This window comes from Harpia harpyja, chromosome 4 (genome assembly GCF_026419915.1).
Source record: "Harpia harpyja isolate bHarHar1 chromosome 4, bHarHar1 primary haplotype, whole genome shotgun sequence".
Lineage (NCBI taxonomy): Eukaryota > Metazoa > Chordata > Aves > Accipitriformes > Accipitridae > Harpia > Harpia harpyja.
In genome coordinates this window covers 6,509,827-6,531,091 of record NC_068943.1, presented here as the reverse complement: position 1 = coordinate 6,531,091, position 21,265 = coordinate 6,509,827, and the positions used below count along the sequence as shown (strand labels likewise).

Sequence of the window (21,265 nt, the reverse complement as noted above, 5' to 3'; positions counted from 1 at the left end):
AGCCAAAACAAAGCCCAAACCTGTTTAAAAATAACAGCAAACTTAAGACTTGTTATGCTAAACACGGGGTCATTCTGATCCAAAAACACCCCAAAAGCAGGATGTCGCACTCACATGACAAGACAATCATCAAGCTCTCTTTTATGTGTTAAAAAAAAAAAAAGTTTAGATCATTGTAATTAAGATTAGCAACATGCATGTTTCTTTTTTGTCTTTGAAACAATTCTGTTTCTGGTACACAGTTGGAACTAATTCTGTTTATTTTCATAGTTCTGTTACCCAGCTTGGCATCAAGATTTAAAAAAAAAAAATAGTAGGTGGAAATTCTACAGGGGATAAAGAGGAGTGTGTAGGCAAATGTAAAATCTTAAAACTGTTTTCAGGTTGGAGGCTTTTCTTAAGCTTTTTACACTGTGGATGTGACTGATTATATGAGGATAGAGTTGAAGTTTGTATACTTAGGTACCCACATATTAGCACTAGTTATTCTAATAAAACAAAAATCCTATGAGGAAGTTATAATTTATTTGCAGTGAGTGTATTTAACTGGAAAAACGGGTTAGCTGCACCTGCTTATCTTTCACGTGCCTTCTGTGTGACTTCCTTTGAGTTGTCAGGGCTGGTACCAATTCTTACCTGGGAGTAGTTTGGGTTTGGTTGGGTGGTTTTGGTTTTTCTGTTGTTGTGTTTTGGTGGTTTTTTTTTTCTTTCCTTCTTCCCCTCTTGCATTAGTGCCAGGACTACAGACTCTGAATTTATCCGGAATATCTGACTTGATTTGACAGCTGGGGCTCTTGTGTGTGGTTGTTTAAGGTCCTTGGTGAACAGATAACAATTAGGCAGCCTTTAGAAATAATATTAAAATTAAAAGACTTGGAGGTTTTAAAAATAAACAGTATGCTTGCATACCTCTTGCATAAATTTATTTTCTTGCTGGAGCATACAAAGCTACTTCAGCTGTAGTGCTGGGCCCTTGATATCCAGCTCAGTAATGACTGTCCATCTGTTGGAAATTGCTCCGTGGGGTTGGTTTGTTTTTTTCCTCCGGCTGAACTTGAGTCCCTATGTTGTTCCCAGACTAAAGAGTGAATAGACATCCAAATAGGTTACAGAGAGTTTGAGTCCTTAGACTCCTGTGCCTGTGTTAACAGTTTTCAGATGTCTACTGTGGGGTGGTTTGTTTAGAGCAATTGTTTGCCTACAGCCGGAAAATGAATAAGCAATAGATTTATATGAACAAACAGCCCAACTATCAGGTCAGCGTACAGTGTTCCTGAGTAGTTAAGGTAAATGTCACTTTGCATCATGGTTACACTGGCTGCTTCTGGAGATTCTTACATCAGTTCATGATGTTCAGCAACTTTCAGAGCCAAGGTTTAATGTATGTCTAGTGTAATTAGCCTTGTTCTGCAGGGTACCTATAGTCCTCCACAGTTTGCCTTATTTCTTTATCCGTGTTGCTCCTGCTTTTATTACTTACCTGTTTACTATTAATGGTCACCTTTTTCACTTCCTTTATTTATTATCTTAAGTATTTTCCTTGAAAAAGATGGCTTTCCTGCCTGAAGTATTATGTAGCTGTAAAACTGTAGTGAACATAATGTGTATGAAAGACACTGAATTGTATAGGTACATCTTATTGTGGAAAATCTATTCTTGGAGGTATCCTGGTGTGCCTAATTGTGAAACAAGGACGCTTCTTCAGATGCTTGAGACTCTGAAAATTGAATGCCATGTTTAGGTGGATGGAAGGTTCATCAAAGAGTAATTTACAGCCCACTTCCAGGATATCACTCCAAACTGACAAGTTTTGAAAGATTTCAGATATTCGTATGTGTGGTGAGACAGGAGGGATGAAGCTTAAGAATTTTTTGTTTGTTTTAGCTCATGTTAAATACTTCAGTCTGTTTGTGGTTTGATACCTGATTTGTTGCTAGTATACTTCCAAAGCCAGGGAAATTTGTAGTGCATTTGTTTTCCAGTTTTGTTTTGGTTTTCTTGTTGTGTTGGTGTTTGTTTTTTTCCCTCCAGTGCTTGCTTTGTCATTTTAGAGGACATTGGACTACTTGGTGATCAAAGCTTTAAGCTAAAGAAGCAGCAAAGTGGCAAAGAAGAATGTCCATTTTTCTGAAAATTGGACATTCACATAAAAGCTACCTTGAAGTAGAATACTGTGTGTGAAAAAATTACTGTCAATAAATACTTCTCCACTATCAATGGCACTATTTATATTATGTATATTTTATATTGTGCGTATATATATATAATAATATATAATGTAAATTAATTAGAGCTATACATACCTAGAATGGATTTTAAAATGCATTGTTTCATAAGATCCCCACATTGACTACATGTTAAGTAGTTACTATTTTAACTTCATCTATTTAAACAAACAAAAAAAATACTGACTGGAGATTTGGGGCTTATTTTATGAAGTCACTTCCATTAATTAAAAAAAGGAATTTGTTTGCTGTCATTGTTCTGAAACAAATTATTGAATTGAAGCCCTTGAATCCATTTTGCTGAATTATTATCAATCTTTTAGTAGATGGAGCTTTTTCCAGTGGATACAGAGGGCATTTTGTTCATTTTAGTGTAGACAGCTCAATGATTTTCTTACAATGTGGAATTAAAAGAATTATGAACTGTATTAAGGAGTAGGAAAGGAAAATTAAATTAAGATCCCAGGTGGTGAGAGCTCCTAGTTCTAAAATCTTGGTGATCAGAAATTACTGTTCTTTCATTACAAATACTTTGTTGTTTAATCACCTTTCAGTGTGAGATTTTTTTGATGTATTTTTGTTCAGTCTGGGTAGTGTAACATTTTTATTCAGACTCTAAGAAAGGACTTCAAAGTGCTGCTGCATTTTTGTACTTAAGATTAATTCAAGCGCCTATCTGAATTAGCTCGATACAAAACCTGAGTGAAAGAAATTGATTCCTAGTAGTTGTAGTTCATTGTTTTCTAATGTAATGTATTTATTCAGGATTTTAATATATTACTGTGCTTAAATATATACATAGGGTATGTTCTTAGTGAAAGAAAACTGTTTATAGTGTGAAAGTTTTAATAGTCATAAGCTGGTAAGTTGTAGTGAAGTTCTGTCCTAATTTGAAGAACGTTGGAAGCAGTACTAATGAAAAACCTCTGTGCCTGAGTTGATGTATGTACAGTATGTACTTGCACTCAGCTACTTCTCAACAACAGTCTTTCCCTGTTGGTTGAGCAGCAGCAATTTATTAGCTTTAAACTAAAACTGGCGCTTCAAAAAAACATACCAGTTTAGTAAGATGTCCACACTACCGGTTAAATGAAAAGGGAATGAGAATTTTAATCGTTCATATCAAAACTTGTGCTCTGGAAACAGTTTGCCTTGGAAATGATGAGACAAAAGTGCAGTAGATGAGAAGCCAACCTCTGAGGTAGCTAACAGTTCTCAGTTGAGTCCTAAGTTATCAGTAGCATCATGAAATTTAACTTAAAGTCTTTTTATATTTGCTGTATGTGCATTATAAGTGTTTTTCCAGATTCTTTTGAAGTTGAAAGCCCATACAGAAATGTTGTGAAACTGTTTTTATAGTTGATGTATAAAGCTTGATGTGCAAAAGTATGTTACTGACTATATAGACAGGCATAGAAATGCATATTTGGTGTCGTCTTGGAATGCGGTGCTTTACAGTGTTGATTTACTTTGACATCCTTTTTGGGACAGGGAAGATGCGCTATGTGTTTACTAGGCTGCAAGTTGTTTTAGTATGAGAAGATCTGACTTCTGCCTCTACATCAATAACTGTTTTATGTATTGTATTATCACTATATGCATTTGGTGTAATCAAACTGGTCATTCAAAACCTTGATCTTTTTGTTTTTCTTTAAGGAGCTGAATGTGGAATAAATGCAGAAGTAGATAAACAACTTGAAATGGGAAAGAAGTTATTGGCTGCTGGACAGCTAGCAGATGCTTTGTCTCACTTTCATGCGGCTATAGGTATGTATCTCATGAAAGTGACTCTTGCACTGAAATACCTTTGGGTGTGGGTTCTTTTGTCCTACTGTTTGCTTCATTAAGTGTTCTGCTTTCTTGCAAATTGCATTCCATGTGTCACAGAAGTTGGGGCACCTTTATGCAGCAGTTTGGACAGGAGCCAACAGAGATGCAGTAGAATATTTATGTTTTGGTAAAAGAAACTGTTAAATTAACTACATGATACATGAACACTACGTCACTGCTGCTCTGCAAGCTAGCTGTGTGAAAGCAATTATAATTGACTGTGGTATCGTTTGATGAGGTATTCCCTGTATCTAATCCCATCGAGATTAGGTTTCATCTTTATGAGATTTTTCAAAGTATGTCTTTGAAAGGTTGAGTTTATCCGTGCTTTCTTCTCTCCAGCACTGTAACCATTTCAACATTTAAAATAGTCCTTTTTTTTTTTTAATCTTGAAGTGGGTGATAACCTCAGTGAAACTGATGCTACAAGTTTGAGATACTGAACTGGTAGTGAAGAGTATATTAACTGAAGAGTGTATTAACTGTTCCTCTCTCATACTCAACTAGTGAGTGAGTTCTTGTTTTGGTGTTCTGCATTTTCAACAAACTGAGAAGTTAAATGTTTGTTTCTATAAATTTTAAAGCAACTTTGCTGGTTAAGATCCTTTAATTGAAGTGTAGAGACAGACAGCACCAGTGAAGAGCAGTGTCCACTAACACTACAGTTTCTCAATTGCATGGGTTTTTTTTATTTTACGTTGTTGGACTTTGTTATAAAGTGTACAAGTGCATCGTTTTATCTGTGAGAAGAATAATACCAAAGTGTTACACCTTAATGAGTCATACTGTAGAGACTTTTCTATTTATGCCTTGGTCTAATAGTGATATGTAAATGAAATATCTGCTGATTCTGAGTTACTGATATTTTCTGTGAGTTCTCTAAGATCAACTTCCCTTATATAAAGGGAGTGGAGGGGGGAACTTCCTCTTTTTCTGTGATATGGAAGCTCCTCATTCCACCAAGAGGTGGTCTGTTACTCCTTTTGCCTTGTGTGTCACTGCCAAAGCATTCCCGTGGGATCCGAGCAGGGTTAGTGTTACAACGTGGTTTATTCCTTTATCATTGGTTGGCAAGCTTTAACTTGGATTTGGTGAAAAGTCCAGTTCAGTCTGTTGCCGTGCAAATGCTGGTGGTGGTGCAAAAGTGGCAGCGGTGTGAGGTGGGATGAGCAGTGAGGTGCCTGGATAGGGTGAAACCCTCAGCTTTGCCAGCAGTGCTCGAGCAGCTGGTATAACTGCGGTGTTGTGACCTTAATGGGATTCTTAGCTGTATGTTGATTTGAGCCTGATTGCCTAAACTTTGATCAGACTTCTCTTTCTTCTTTGTATTTTGCCTTTTTGGAAAGATTTTAAGCATGATTTGCCTACTGTGTGTGTAGATGAGGGGAGAAGGAATTTTTCTAATCCTTTGTTGCCTGTACTGCATCATTGTAGACTGTGAGGTAAATAGATCTTTTTGTCTTGTCTCAGCCAGCCTATTTTTCTTTTTTTGCAAACATCTAAAATACAAGAAAGCTTCTGTCCATTTTCTTTCTCTTCAGTTAAATTTTCAACTCTTTCTGCAATCCTGTCAAGTTGACGGCTTATGCCTTCTCTCTGGGTAAATGTCAATTGCTGTTCATTACTGTTACTGGGGAACTGAGGCAAAACTGTATTCTGATTGTCAGAAAGATCATAATCTGGTGCTGGAACGTGCTTTCTGGGTTAGCTCTTTCCTGTCTTTCATCCTTTGTGTATTAATAAAGTTCCTTAATTTCAGCTATTGATTTGTGCCTACTCCACCCATCTAGTTGTATGCAGTAGGACTTAATACTTCCTTTTTTTTAAAGGCAGTAACATTTGAGTTTACTTGATGTCAATAATGCTGACATAAAAGGTGGCATACAGCATGGGAGTAGTATTAGATTTCAGTGCTGGACATTAGCATTTCCACAGCCAAGGCACTGTAGAGGAAGAGTGCAGATACATTTTCCAGTGAGAACTGAACTAGTGTTTTGGTAACGGAGGTGGCCAGCTATGAAGCTCGGTTACTGACCATACGATTTTGGCAATGCTATTTGTTCCATTTATTTTAAAGTTCAACTTTAACCTCAAATAAGGTGAGGAAGAGAAATACTTGTTTTGTTCCTCAGATACGGATGATGTTCTCTACAAATTCTGGATTGATGATTTTCTTTTTTTAATAGCACAGTAAAAAATTTCCTGTCTTCTACTGCATGTGGTTGTTTAGGTGGTCTAAGATACCGTTCCTTGAGAGGTCACAGTAAATGTCACATGTTTCTTTGAAATACTGCATAGAGAAGAATATCAAGAAAATTCTTCTTGGTTTCAGAGACTGATGTTTGCCTCCTGTAAGGGTGTACATACATGCGGTAGCCTAGAGGGTGTTAAAATTGCTGTATCTTGGAAGTTTGACCAGCAGATAACATGGAACGTGTGGGCCTTGAAGTTAGCCTTCAGGTTTTGATAATATACATGCGTTTGTATGCCGTTGAGAGGGGGTGTTGGTGCCCACTTCAGTATTAAAGAAAGAAGTTGCTGTTATTTCAATGGACGATGTAAAGGGTTTATACGTCTGTGACGACATTGGACTAACATACTGGTCATTTTGGGATTATTTGCTTGCATCCTGTATGATGGACAGGGGCTGGGATGGAGAATGATGAATTAACATGCTTTCAAATGTAGGCCTGCAGTTGGAGATAAAGCGTTAGTACGTACTGGCTGTTCTCCTGTACAAAGCTGAAAAATGTGTACATCTTTCACCTTCAGTACTCTTAATTATTTGGCATTTACTGTGTTTCTGTAATCTTTATTGTTAAATAATTAAACTGCATAGAAAATACTGCTTGGATAATGTTACAAATGTTATGTTTTATTGATATGTACCATTTTTTCCAGTGGCTTAAAAGTCAGATAATATATTTTTAGTCATTACAGTTTTGCTGTACCCAAAGTTTCAGTTGCTTTGAGATAGTATTCTGATTACTGTTCGTTCACTTACAGAGGGAGACTCTGATAACTACATTGCTTATTACAGAAGAGCCACAGTGTACTTAGCCATGGGCAAATCTAAAGCAGCAATTCGTGATTTAAGCAGAGTGGTTGAATTAAAGCAGGACTTCACATCAGTAAGTATTACTGGAATTGAAAATTGTTCAAGCGTAAAAAAACCCCTGCTTCGAAGAAGGTTATTTTTTCAGATTTTGCTAAACAGAAATAGAAAATACATTATCACTCAAAAGGCTTTAAATAGGATAAAATAATAGCAGTGATGTATGTGCTTGAATTTGCAACTATGCTGAGTACAGCCTAGCCAGTTATTCTAACAATTAATAGTAGTTTTATTAAGTTCATGTTCCTCGTGGATTTCTGCTAAACAATTTCCTTCTGTCACTTGTGGTTATTCTTCTCTCAGTCATCAAGGCTATGCTCTCTGCCGGGGGGGGGGTAGGGGGTGGAGAGAGAGCTCACAGATGCCTCTGTTTTTCTTCTGTCTTAATCAGCATTTGTTTGAGGCATCTCTTCTCCACAACAACTGTCCTAATCTCCCTGCCTTCCTATGGGATTGTTGCAAGTTCTGATTTACTTAGCCCTTTCTCACTTCTGCATACTGTATGCGGAGACTGTCTCAGTAGTTGGAGACTGATGCTGGAGTCCTCTCCATCTGATTCTCTTGTCTCCCTTTTCCATGGGCAGCAGCATGTCCTGTATACCTTACAATGAAGGAGCAAATGTTAAATTCATTGTTGTATGAAAATACTGATATAAATCAAAATCTTCTAAGTCATTAACTTGTCCTTTTACATAGCTTCTATTATTCTGAAAGTTTAGTGGAAGAATTAAGTGTGGGAATTGTTTATTATTTCTGCAGATTTCTTAAAATCTATAAGCAGTTATAATCAGGAAAGTGTTGTAAGGTAAACATTTGCTTTGTTTTGTGCAGCTCTTCAAATGAGTTCTTTCCATGAGTTGCAGCTGCTCATAAAAACTGTGGCTGCTTTTTGTCCCACAGTTCTGGTGCAGAGTGATACCTTACCATCAAAGAGTCCTCGTAAGAACATTGTCAAATTGAGAAGACAAAGAATGGGTGTTGTGATCTCTGTTTCAGCTCGTTATCTGTAGTAAAATGAAACTTTTTTTTTTTCCTGCTAAAGGAAACTGAAGCTTATGTTTATACTTTGCTGAATTCCAATTTATAAGTGAAAATAAATTATCCCGTATTTCATTTCAGGCAAGATTACAGAGAGGACACTTACTGCTCAAGCAAGGAAAATTTGATGAAGCAGAGGATGACTTCAAAAATGTGGTAAGTTGAACTACATCACTGCTTTTAAGGTTGAGCTCTGAGCCAAGGTCTCATTGCAGCTGTAGATGCTGTAGAGCATATGTATATGTACGCCTGAGTTTGTCTTTCCTGTTCTTTAAAGGTGTTGTAGCTAAGCTACCTTGGATGAATAAATGACAAAGTTGCAATGCAGCGATGAAGATGAAATCGGAAGGTGTTGCCTGATGTGCGCAGCACTTTAAAGTCTCTTTTTTTTGTGTGCGTGCCTGGCACTTCATGATCTCTGCTTGATGACACCTATACTAGGGATCAATCTTCGTTCAGAAAGAAAGGATAAGTGACATGGGACTCAAAGTACATAATTGAACCCTACTTTACATCACTATATTTGGGTCACCCTGGGAAATCACTAGGGGCTTCATGGATCAACCTTTGAAGGTTCCTATTTCTCTTCACTAATTGCAGAAGGATCCTGCACTCTTAATTTAGTCACTGGGCTGTTAAAAATCAATTAATTTCAGTGGCATGCATCCGCATGTTTTCTTACCTGTCGAGGAGTTCTCCATCTTTCATGAATATGTTGACAGTACTTTCTTTCCATGATCAGGTAGTGTCCAGAGTTCCCATACAAACACAGTTGGGTATTACCCACCTAAAACTCACTTGGGTTGGTTTGGTTTTTTTTTTGATGGGTATTTTGTGCATTTTGGTCTTAGACTGCAAAAATAAACTGATCTAACCCCAGAACAAAGTTCCTCAGAGAATATGTGAAACTCGATTCTCTCTCTGTTGCACAAAATTTCTGTAAGCATGAGAATAAATGATTCATTCTTATTCTTGCTTCTCTTCAAGAGTTGCTAGTTTGAACAGCTTGCATGTCCCTTATGCCAAAACCCCCGGAATTTGCAAGTGTAACTGATGCTGTCTTGTTGGCTTTCTTGGAGGAGTGTGATGGAAAAGCAGTTCTGTGTTGCAGATTGCAGATGTTTAATTGGAAATCTTACTAGTGAGTATGTATGACAAAACCAGAGCAGTTACACTGTACACTCTGCGGGGCAGCTGGGAGGAATGACTCTTGCAGGAATAAATGCACCAGGCAGTCTTTGTGTTTGTAGCGAAGCTGCAGTAGCTTATTCTGAAATTCACATAGCCATGGCTCCTCTGGCTATTGCTGCTTCCTCAGTGAGTTTTAGGCGTGTGTGGTCTGCAGTTGCACATCTGATTGCCGTGCAGCTCTGCTGTTTGCAGATGTGGGAGAATGTCGTTCAGCTCTGGTTGACTGAGGACATAGTTGCTGCAATGGCAAGTACATGATGTCAGTGTTGATTCTGAGTTGTGTATGCATCTTTTGGCAGTTACTGTTTCTTGGAGTACTGCTTAATACTGCATATGGTAATGCTTTCCAGTCAACTGTCAAGTAGCTTGCCTTTTTTCGAAACCAGCTGCAAAAAACGAGATTGCTGCCTTTGGTCAGTCAAATAGTTTCAGTCTTCAGTCAAGTTTTAAGTCTGAAGTAGAACAGAGTTTCTTCTCAAAAGGTGACTTAAGATACCATATTGGTCCTCAATCTTACTTCCAGTTTCCTTGGTTCTGCAAACAATATTGCCTACATACTTAGGGAATATGGCAAGCAGTCTGTTTTGAAAAGCACAATTTTCAGTTAAGGACAGTATATTCAAGCAAAATAAGCCAATATTAAAGTAATCATTTGTAATGGATTAATTTATTCATATGGGGGAGGGGATTAAGTTATCCTACATACCTTGAATCTTTTAAGTAGAACACATACTTCTTTGAGAGACTTCCCTTGTTTTCTTCTGAATCTTTCAGATAGTCAGTCTGATTATCCTGCCAGTTCTTTGTGTGTAGATTAAAATACCTAGTGTACTCTGGCAGTATGTTTGCATTTAAATAGGAAATTGCATTTAATCTCAAGATGAGAGGAAGTTTGAGTCACATTTCACAGTATTGTATTAACGTTCTGTGTTTCTTTGGGGTATTTTTCTAAGTGAGAGGGGAGGAGAGAAGGAGGAAGGCTGTTAGAGATTGAATAGCTTTCTAAATGATTTCAAGACTTTTGCATCCAGACCTTATCTTTGCTACCAAAAGTGATAGGGGCAAGGTAAATAGTAGCCACTAGGAAGCTTTGACTCATATTGTAAGTCAGTAGTCAAGAAGCCAAAAGGAGTAAGTTGTACTTTGAAATGAAAGTTCCTTCTGCTACTAGGGCAGAGATGGCACAAAAAAACGCAAGTGGGATCTCAATAGCTTTTAGGCTAGAATTTAGTTGTGGACTTGGATACCTAAAATAGTGTGTTTTACATGTGAACAGAGTATGTAATCTATTATTCTGCTCTTCAGCTGAATAAATGTAGGTCAGGATCTGAACAGCCCTCTAGCCTCTCACTTGGCTAGGTTGGATATCAGCGAACTAGAATGCTCTCGTTCTGGGTAAGCATGTAGCACATCAGCAAACTTTGGTGTCCATATCTGGAGCTTAATTGTAGAAGAACTTGGGCCATCCTGCATTAGTAGTGCATAGGCTCTAATCTGCAAGCAGTCACTGAGTCAGTAGGCATGTAGCAGCCTTGTCATATGTTTGAGGTGGCAGAAGTTGAGTATCATGGAAAGATGTGGTGGAAATGCTGTATTTAAAAAAAACAAAACAAGCCTCCACCCCATCCATCCCCCTTCACTGAAAGGGAAGTCTTAATTGGAAGAAAAATAATCTACTTCCTTTACTGTGCAGGGTTTCAGGATGTTACCTAGAATAGGTGGTCCTGAGGATGTCATATGCTTACAGAAATGAATTGCGGGGGGTTAAATGTAGAGAGTTTTTACCTTCAGTGTTAAGTTTTTTCCTGAGGAAATAGTTGTGTGGATGAGATGGGCTTTCTTGTTTGAAGTAGATTGTATGCCCTTGAATGACAGTAGATGTGTTCTCTCTTGTGTGATTTCACACAAGCGTTTGTTTGTTTGGGTCAGGTGTTGACTTCAAGGGAGTAGATCAGATTTTAAAATACTCCCCACTTTTGAGTTGGAGAAACCAGGTCAGGGTGTGGAAACTAAGGAGAGTAATTTTACTCGGACTACTCAAGGACAGACATGTAGGAGTGAGAAGGTTTGTACTTCCCTGTATGATGCTTGCATTAAGAGTCAGTGTCACCAGTGGTTTTTTCCATGCCTACCAGAACTGCAAGGTGACTGATGTAATGAGCTGCCTGTAAAATGCTGTTTTCTCCTCGTATATAGTCTGTTGAATCCCAGTGGAGACTCTGAAAATCTTTTTTTTTAATTCCCATTCCTCCTCTTGGAGTCATGTTCCTTGAAAGGTATTTCAGCAGTTTAGGACATGCAGTCATTTTTGAGGGAGAGAAAGAGTAAGAAAACTTCAGCCTGTCTAAATGAAGGGGAGGATCACAGGTAAACTTTCCCACCTTGTAACAGCGGCAGTTTTGTATAGAGCTTAAAAGAATCATTGAAACTATTCTGTACATATAATAGTAAAACTATCCTTTAGTCTATACCTATGGAAAAAAAAAAAGTTTTCATACCCTTAGATTCTTTCTACACAGTTTTATAGTATGTGGGAAAAGTTTCATGAGCACCCTAAACCTTTTTAAAGTTATGTGATTGCTAAGCGGAGTAGTTTCTCTGTTTGGGTGTTTCTACCCCCCTGTGGCATATCAGTACTGGCTGTCTTGTGAGGCAGTGCCAGTGTGAGAGCAGGCAGTGGGAATACCTGACTGGAAAGGAGCAGAGCCTCTTGAGACCCCAGCCTTCATATGTTATTTTCAGATTGCCCCCTTTTTTTTTTTCCCCTACTCTGTACTTCCCTGTTGGCTGAAAATTAATCACGAGGTTTGGATAGAGGGTGTGATTCAGACTTAGGCCTTGACATGTTAAGCAATACTACATTTCTAGAAACCTCTTCTTTTGGTCAACAGATGCACCAAACTGATGATGTTCCTTACAGGGGCCAGATTTTTTTTCTGTCTAGCGGTACAGAATCACAACTCATTAATCTTTAGAAGCTCTTTAGCTTTTTCCTTTGCAACTCAGCTACCAGTTTGGGAATCTAGGACCTAGAGGGTAATAAAACTTTCAACAGGTGTCAGCAGAGGAGTCTAATTCTTGTGTTCAGAGTGCCCAGGATGGAACCGGGATTAAGCACAAGTCCTTAGGTGACTTCAGAAAGTCATTGCTCACAGTATATGAATAGTATTTATTTCTCTGCTCCAACTTTGGTTGAGTGTTCATATGCTTTAATATCAGGTTCCTTCTGTTTTGGTTAGTAGTTTCTGAGTAACAGGAGTCAACAGGACAGATCTGTGGGCACATCAACACTCACTAAGGCTAAGGCTTCAATCCATGAAAGCCCTGGAATATTTATTTTACCTTTAAGCATGTGATTTTTAGTGAAAATAAAAGGAATATTGGTATACTTTGGTTGATGGAAGGCCTTCTGAAAAGGTGACAAAAGCAATGCAAGTCCTGGCAGCCCATTGTATATGCCTTGTAATATTGTCTGTGACCCTGCTTGTGTCCTAGAGAAAATGACAAGCATTTGAGTTGCTGAATTCTGTAGAAGGCACAAAAATAGAACAGAACTTCTGCCTAGTCTATTGGGAAGTGTGGAACAGACCAAGCTGTCATATTTCTTTTTAAATTATCTTTTTTTTCTTTTTAAACTTACTGTAATGTTCACAGTTGCAGTTTGTTGCAATAAATACTGTAAATTGAGGTGCCCTAAACATGCAATTCTGTCTTCCTTGGAAACATAAACACTTAAAAGCTGGAAAGTGAAGGTGCTGCTTCCAGCTCCACTAGGTGTCAGCCAAGACCAAGTGACTGAGCACTGTACATCTGCAAATTGTCTTCTAATCCAGAGAAGCCCTTGGCTGTTGCAAAATACACTGGACAATAGTTTTCCATGGTTGGTTGGTATGTGTAGTAATACTATTTTGGGTGTATGTGGAGGAGACCATCTTACAGCACTGTAAGTTAACCGGATTTGAGTAAGTTACTAGGCAATCTTGGGTTGGGTATTTGAAGCTCTCCTAACTAGATCAAAGTAACATTGAATTGTTTCCATATACATTCCTCTGTGGTACTGTGTTCATCTGTAGCTTCCTGGGTAAAGAATAAAAGTTATTTAAATATTTCCTTGCTTTTTTCCTTCTAACGTAGCTGTGTTACGTAATATATTGCTCTGCCAGTGCAGAGCTTTCCTTTTTGCACTGTTCTTGAGTGAGTGGATGTCTTGATCTTAGATAACACAAACCATGGAGGTTCTTTGAGTTCCCCTCAATGTTTTTCACAAGCCTAATCGATTTCTTTTCATTGTGTATTTACCAGTTTGAAGAGCAGGAAAATAAAACAGCTTTGGAATGTGTAGATGTATGCCAATGCTAGTGGCACTGGACCACTGTAAGCAAGGTACAGAAACAGTGTGTCCGTAACGTTTTGGGGTTTTAACAATATTTTTTTTTTTTTTTTAAACAACAGTATTTAAGAGTGTTTTTTGAGTTGATAGTGTCTGTTTATAACACATACTAAGATACTCAAATGCTACAGATTAATTGTCTGTGGATCTTCAATCTGTACTCTTTGAGAGTATGGATTTTGAGTTGGGTTTTTTTCTCAAGGTGATTGTAACTATTCTTCATTAGAACTGCTGTACTAAATGCCCAACTTCTGTGTATTGTTAGCGGGCCATTGCAAAGGAAGATGTAGGACTACGTGGCTGCAAAGTTACTTACAGTAACAAAGCCATTCCTGTATTAGGTGCACTGTTAGGTGCAGGTTTGGCAGGGGTGTTGGTAGTGAATGAAAGCTGCTGTTAGCAGATGGCTAGCTCTCGTTGCTGCAACTTAAACTGCAACTAATTTAATGTTCTAATCCAAATGAAGTAAACCTCAAAGACAGCAAAGGATAATGTGCTGAGAACATGTTCACCAGTAGCAGTGTGCTTGTCCAGCAGAACTTAGCGGAGCATAGCTTCTGACTTTGTGCTTTGAGGCCACTGATGAAGCATGTAGAGGAGTTTGCCTTAGACCTGTATTAAATTCAGCTGATGGGTTTTTTAATATTTCGCTCCTTTCTTGGAAATCTAGCACACTTAGTGCTAGTAGTTGTTCTGAGTTGTTACCCCCAAGCTTACTGCTCCACAGGAAAATGAAAAATAATTGAAATGTGATTAGTTATTGATAATGATGTGACAGTCCTTCAATCACAGGGCAAAAAGACAGAAAAAAAATCTGGAAGTAAATGAAAATGAGTGTATCAAACAACTGCATCACATTTCCAGCTTTTTTCTGGGAGCTGAATGAACAGGCTTCTTTTTGCTTTAATGTTACTGATGAAAACATCATAGCAAAACATAAGCAATTACTTATTAAGAGTTTCTGAGTGTATATTTTCATCTTACTGTAGTACACAAATGCTTGATGGCTTTAGTTTGAATGATAGCTTGAAAACTTTCCCTTTGTTAACTGTACAGTTTGTACTACATAAAATTATCTAGGATGTTTCACTCAAATGTTCTTTATTACTATTGGACTTGTCTGTATGATTATAACACTGCTTTTCATTTTCCACTAACGTTTTGCTCCAAATAAATTACAGGAAACATACTGTGTGTCTAAAGAGTGCAGTGTTACTGTGAGATAAGTTTAAATAGAAGCATAAAGCTAGTCCATAGCAAAAGCTCTTTATTTTTAAGAGGAAAATGCTGAGAAATTGAGGGAGAAATTAAGAAAGTCAGTTGGAACTGAAGAGTTCAGAACATCAGAGTTCTGTAGTCTTGGAACTTCTAAAATTACAGGTGCAGAAATTTGCCTCTACTACAAGCTCCAGATTTGGGGGAGAAAGAAGATGCACAGCATCAGGGGTTTATAGGCAGAGTGTCTGTTCTAACCAGAAGAAAAGCTTTTGAGACTTACATTAGGAATCAGCCTACAAAGAAGAAAACTCTTTGATCCCATTCCTCTCTTCTTGCTGAAAGACAGTGTAGGGGATAAAGGAGAATTTTCAGGTCTAAGTACAACTTGATTTTTGCCAGAGTAAAATGAAACAACTGCATAAGGTTCAGAAAGACTTAAAATGAAGAATCTAAGACAGAGGTGGGATCTGTGCATGTTTTTGATGTTGCATTTAGGCTTTTTCCTTTCATATACTTAAGTGTTAGAACCAGGGGAAATTTTGTTAAAGGAGTTCTGAGGGCTGATGTTGAATTCCACTAGAGACTTAAGCACAAAATATGAGTGTTTGAAGAACTTGCTGATGAGAAAAAGGGAAGAGGCCACTATGAGATAAAGGAGGAAAGAAAAAGTACTGGATGACTTTGAAGACTCAGTAACTTCAGTCAACATTCTGTGTATAAAATGCAAGGTAGTGCAAGTTTTGATTTTAAATCAACCAAACAAAATTTAAAAAATTTTTTTTTTTTTTTTCAAGTCCTGCTGATCTGTCCCTTTTAAAACTTTGGAAGTCATTCTGATCAGCAACAAGTGTGAAGCTGGTGCATTATTCAGACTACACTAATCTTACAGATGACTTCTTGGCTTTGCAAGGGAATGGCTGAGATTCTTCCTGACCCATATTTGTCTTACTGGGTGGTAGCAGAGTTGGCTGTGAGATTTGGGGTTTTTTTTTACTTTCTTTGAAAATACAAAGCTGCCTAAACAAATGAAGGCAAGTACAGTGTAACCCCTTCTGCTTGCTCAGAGATGTCTGAGAAATGAGAGTCTTTGTAGACAAAACTTCAGACTTGTCTAAAACTATATGTGAAGCAAAGTGTGTAAATTCCCAGCTGATCCCAGTTGAGCTTTTCCTCCACCTGTAGCATCTTAACTTGCTGCTGTAGCCACTCTTTCTGGGGAAAACATAAGAAACACAGCTTTACAGTAATACTATCTGTGACATGTTGCATTTGGTTCTGTCATGAATTTATAAATATGTATTGTGCTTAAAGTGAGATACATGATTATGCCATGTGGATATACTTTCTACTGATTCTGAGGAATCCAGTGTTTAATAACTGTTGGCAGAGGGATGAATTAACTAGGCTACAATTGAGAGGTCCCTGACTTCCAGCGGGTGATGGGGGTGCAATGACTATTGTGTATGATGTGTCCAATGGTAAATAATCAAGCATGGTAGGGGGAGGAATTAGATTTCTCTGACTTCTGACAACTTGTGTTGAAGCTAAAAATGTCTGTCTTTTTTCCTGAAGTTTGGAGTTGGAAACATTTCCAGTGGAATTTTAAAACTAATTTTGCTTTATTTGCAGCTTTAGTCAGTTCCCCATGATACGGTTATTAATGGGTCAAAAAGAGATCTTTGAACAAGCATTTCAGTCTCTCTCCTCGTTGATGTTTGCAGCTCAAATCCAATCCTAGCAATAATGAAGAAAGAGAAGCCCAGACTCAGCTGACAAAATCTGATGAGCTACAGCGCCTGCATTCACAAGCATTATCTGCCTACCAGCAAGAGGATTACGAAGCCGCTATTTCTCTTCTTGATGAAATCTTGGCAGTAAGTGTTAAGTAAAATGGTACTGTGAAAAGGAAGTAAGAGCTCCTGTCTGACATCTGTGTATTTTTGTTTAATAACTTCTTCACTGATGTGAAAACACTTGGTGTAATTGGCTCAGTTTTGCTGAGCACCATGAGTCCATAATGAAGTTGGAGAGTGGAGAATGCTGAGCACCAGCTGCAAAAAAAAGTCAAAATAATAGCTTGTAGTTTGGGTTAAAGATACAATTTCAGCCAAACTTCTGTTACGGGTAACTTTCTTGATTATACTTTCCCATTTTTCCACAGTTTAGTGTTCTTGGGGAAGCTGGGAAAAAAGTTGTTCTCAGACCAATGAAGTTTTGCTAAATATAGGTGGTGTAGGTTTTTTTCATATAGGTTTTTCATTGCCCATATGCAGGCAATTTTTGTCTTGAAAGTGAAGTAACAAAAGATCAAAAAAAAATCACAAAGTTAAAAATGTACATAGATATCTGGATTTTCAGCTTGTTCCTTAGATATCTGTATTTGTTGAATCTTAATCACTATAGGTAGTCTGATCGTGTAAGTGTAAATAACTCAATCATGTGGGCATTTTGTGTGTCATCTAGAAATAGTAAAAGATGGTTAACTGCACTCTTCATGTACAAATTAACACTGTTGACTTGGAATTTACAACATTTTAGCTTTTGGTGAAGAAACTGCCAAAGTGTGGGAGTTCGTTTATGGGGAGGGAAGGTGGAAGAGCAGAAAAGCCTCATTCTCTAAAATGGTTTACAAACAAATGATAAGACCCAGAATAAATTCTCTAAACCAAATTATGATAGGCAATTCCTTTTAAGTTATTATTCTTGCTATATTGTGACATCGTTGCTTCTGTATATATCTTTAAAATCTGGATAGTAAGGTCAAATCTTGCGTAGCTGAATCTTGCCCACAGGCTTCTTTCTAGAGGACAACTGACAGCTTGGTCCTTGCTGTTCATTACCCCTGTTCTTTTGGGAAGATATAATAATTTATGATTCTGATATCCTTCCCTGGAGGGCTTAACAGACTGTCCCAGTTTAAGCAGTGCCAGTAGATTTAATTCATCTCCCTGCATGAGCTCATTGAATCATTTACAAATTTTTCAGGCCTTTGTTTTCTATTTGGGCAGGTGCATCACAGCATCCACCAGGAAGCAGAGATGCTAATTTCATGAGCTCTGCATGCAGCTTGAACCTTATGCTATTGCAGTTGGCAAAGTAAAATTAAATGGGATTTTTCTTTTGTTGGGGAGGAAAAGAAGTGAAGTGTTATGGACCAAAAACAAGCTTTAATTTTGATTTCTCAAGGTTTGTGTTTGGGATGCAGAGCTACGGGAACTTCGAGCTGAGTGTTATATAAAGGAAGGGGAACCAAGCAAAGCTATTAGTGACTTGAAAGCTGCTGCCAAATTAAAGAATGATAACACTGAAGCCTTCTATAAAATCAGCAGAATATATTATCAGCTGGGGGACCATGAATTGTCACTCAGGTAATTTTACTGTTTGCTGTAATCATTATAATTGAGACAGAAAATGTGATGATATGGGTCATGATAAACCGTGAATATCTATGTTGTCTGGTTTTTGGATGGAGTAGCAACTGTGGTCTGGGTCTGATTAAGGAAGGTCCTTTCCAGAAGCTAAGAACTGGCAGTGAAGACACTGTGTTTAATCTTAGCACACTGGCCATTGATGGTTCCTAGCCATCTTGTTTACTTAAATAGAAGCCGTAGTGCAGGTCCGTCAGAGTTGCTTATATTTACTGCCTTTATTGTATTTCTCCATCCTAGAAGACAGTGCTTCTCTCAGCTTGCTTTGGTGGAGCCTTTTTTTAACCTTGAACCTCCATTCAAGTTACATTTACAATGCAAACAAAAAATGTATGCATTAAGTCTTGGGGCTAGATTTTTATTTTCAAGAATGGAAACAAAAGGTTACAAGCTTGAGAATAAATAAAAAGTACAGGAGCATCCCAAGTATGAGGAGCTGGGGATCCAGAGCTGTCAAAATTTCATTCTTGCAGACAGTGTCCAGTATTTTGGATGATTTTTTGGTAATGCCCTACGCTTTTATTCATATTCAGTGAAATTTAAGGTGTTTTTCCCATACGTCCCTTGACAGTCCTGCATATGACTGCCCTTGCCCAATCTGGACTGTTAACTTCATACTCTGTGCTTAGCTGGACAGATGGTGTAATCCTTCTTTTTGCACACAAGTGGTTTCTGTGCAGCTCATCATCTCAGATGTGCTACTTTCATCTCCAGACTCCTCCTAGTATGGTTTCTGCCACAGAATCTATTCAATAAGAGGTGAAGGGAACTGAAATAGCTTGAGTTTCTTTTCTTGGCTGGTGAATGGAAACTGCATGTGATTATAACTGCAAAAATTCATTTTATAGCTGGGCAAAAGTAAACGCCAAATAACTAATTGGTTTGCATTAGGGATCCCCTTTCCAGAGTATACTTAATCTCTGGAGTTCATAGGTCACTTCTGTGGTGACTTTTGGTAGCTGGCCATCATATAGCCTAGTGATGCAGGTGGTGTTTTGTTTTTTTTTTCTCTGAAATCTGCACATGGACTTCTCCTGTTAAAGGAGGATCTTAAGATTTTTATACGTACAATTGAGAGAGCTGTTGAAGAACAGAATAGTATCACAATGAAGGGATAAGCCTCTTTTCTTTCTTCTTCTCTGATACTTTTTTTTTTTTTTTGCATCATAAGATATATTAAGAAACAGTTCTATAGCTTTTGGACTTGCTGAGTGATTAATCTTGTCCTTCCCTTAGTTTCTTCCCCTTACCTTTACAAGCTTAACGATTTTGAAGTCATAGATATTTTTGTCTGTGCTTAGGAACAAAATAAGATTTTGTGATCTCTTTCTGTTTGCTGTAATCATTATAATTGAGACGGAAAATGTGATGATATACAGCATGATAAATCGTGAAATATTTAAAATAACACCTTGGTTGTGCTATGATGACTCTATATGATACAAAACTTTTTATTCCTTCATATGATTGCATTTTGGAGGTTTTCTTAAAGACTTTTGACTATTTTAAGAGGTATCTGCCCTAATCAGAGTCTGATTAAACAGTCTTCACAGTGAAAAGTCAGGCTTAGGCTTGGCTGAGATTTCGTCAGGAGGAGGTTTGGGTCTTAGCTGAGCTTTGCCTGTTTCAGGCACCATAAAATACGCTTCTACGTAGTTATTTTGTAATATAGCTGAGTTAAATGTACAGGAAAATTACAATCAGTTGTATCTGATAACTGCTGAATATAATTTCTTTCCCAGGGTATATTTTTCTTCTGCTGTTTAGTCAGTTATTAATGTAACACTTCTCAATCTTTGCATATTTGATGATACAAAATAATTAAAAACAAAACCAGATGAATATCCCTGTATGTTCTGGAAGATTTTTTTTTTTTTTGGTCTCACTTGAAATTCATTTTTGGATGAAGGGAGAGATTGTGTAAAGAAGTCAACTGTTGTTCTGGACAGCTTATAGATGCTGCGTTGTGTCTCTAGGTGAAATTTCATAATGTGTGATGATGTCTTTCTGTTCTGGTGTTTTGTTGTTTTAATTTTTTTTTCCTCCCTACCTCCCTGTGAAAAGTGAAGTCCGGGAATGTCTGAAGCTGGACCAAGACCATAAGCAATGCTTCTCTCTCTATAAGCAAGTAAAGAAACTCAATAAGCAGATCGAGTCAGCAGAAGAATTCATCAGAGAAGGCAGGTAAGTGTTCACTGCTATATTAAAAAAAAAAAAGTCACTACTGAGGTGCCAACTTATTATTGATTGAGAAGTTGATTAAGTGATGCTTTTTGCAGCTGTCAGTTGAAGTGGATAACTGAGCACAGCTCTCAAATTACAATCAGAATAAATATTGACTCACATAGTGACAATCCTATTCTGATTCCTTCTGATGCCACTGTCTTCTCTTTGCATACTTAACTTCTTTGTGGAGATGAAGCTGCTGAGACAGAAAGTCCAATGAAGTGCCACTAAGATGATGGAGGGACTGGAGCATCTCTCTCCTGTGAGGAAAGGCTGAGATAGCTGGGACTGTTTCCCCTGGGCCTTCTCTGCTACAGGGTGATCTCATGGATGTATATAAATACCTGAAGGGAGGGTGCGAAGAAGGTGGAGCCAGGCACCTTTCAGTGGTGCCCAGTGACAGGATCGGGGCAATGGGTGCAAACCAAAACAGGAAATTCCATTTGAACACAGGGAAATGCTTCCCACCACCCCCTCGTTTCCACTGGTGCAGGTTGTCTAGAGAGGTTGTGGAGTCTCCCCGCTTTGGAGATACCCAAAATCTGTCTGGACATGGTCCTGGGCAACCTGTTCTAGGTGGCCCTGCTTGAGCAGGGGGGTTGGA

General features: G+C 38.0%; 1 protein-coding gene across 1 annotated transcript in view; it reads left to right on the top strand.

Moving 5' to 3' along the window:
- Positions 1 to 21,265, top strand: part of DNAJC3 (DnaJ heat shock protein family (Hsp40) member C3) — a 37,297-nt gene that overhangs the window by 2,687 nt on the left and 13,345 nt on the right. Inside the window, exons 2-7 of the mRNA XM_052785765.1 lie at positions 3,882 to 3,992; positions 7,062 to 7,186; positions 8,290 to 8,364; positions 16,729 to 16,881; positions 18,194 to 18,375; positions 20,500 to 20,619. Of these exons, the coding sequence (XP_052641725.1) occupies positions 3,882 to 3,992; positions 7,062 to 7,186; positions 8,290 to 8,364; positions 16,729 to 16,881; positions 18,194 to 18,375; positions 20,500 to 20,619 (766 nt within the window). The remainder of the gene's footprint in view (positions 1 to 3,881; positions 3,993 to 7,061; positions 7,187 to 8,289; positions 8,365 to 16,728; positions 16,882 to 18,193; positions 18,376 to 20,499; positions 20,620 to 21,265) is intronic.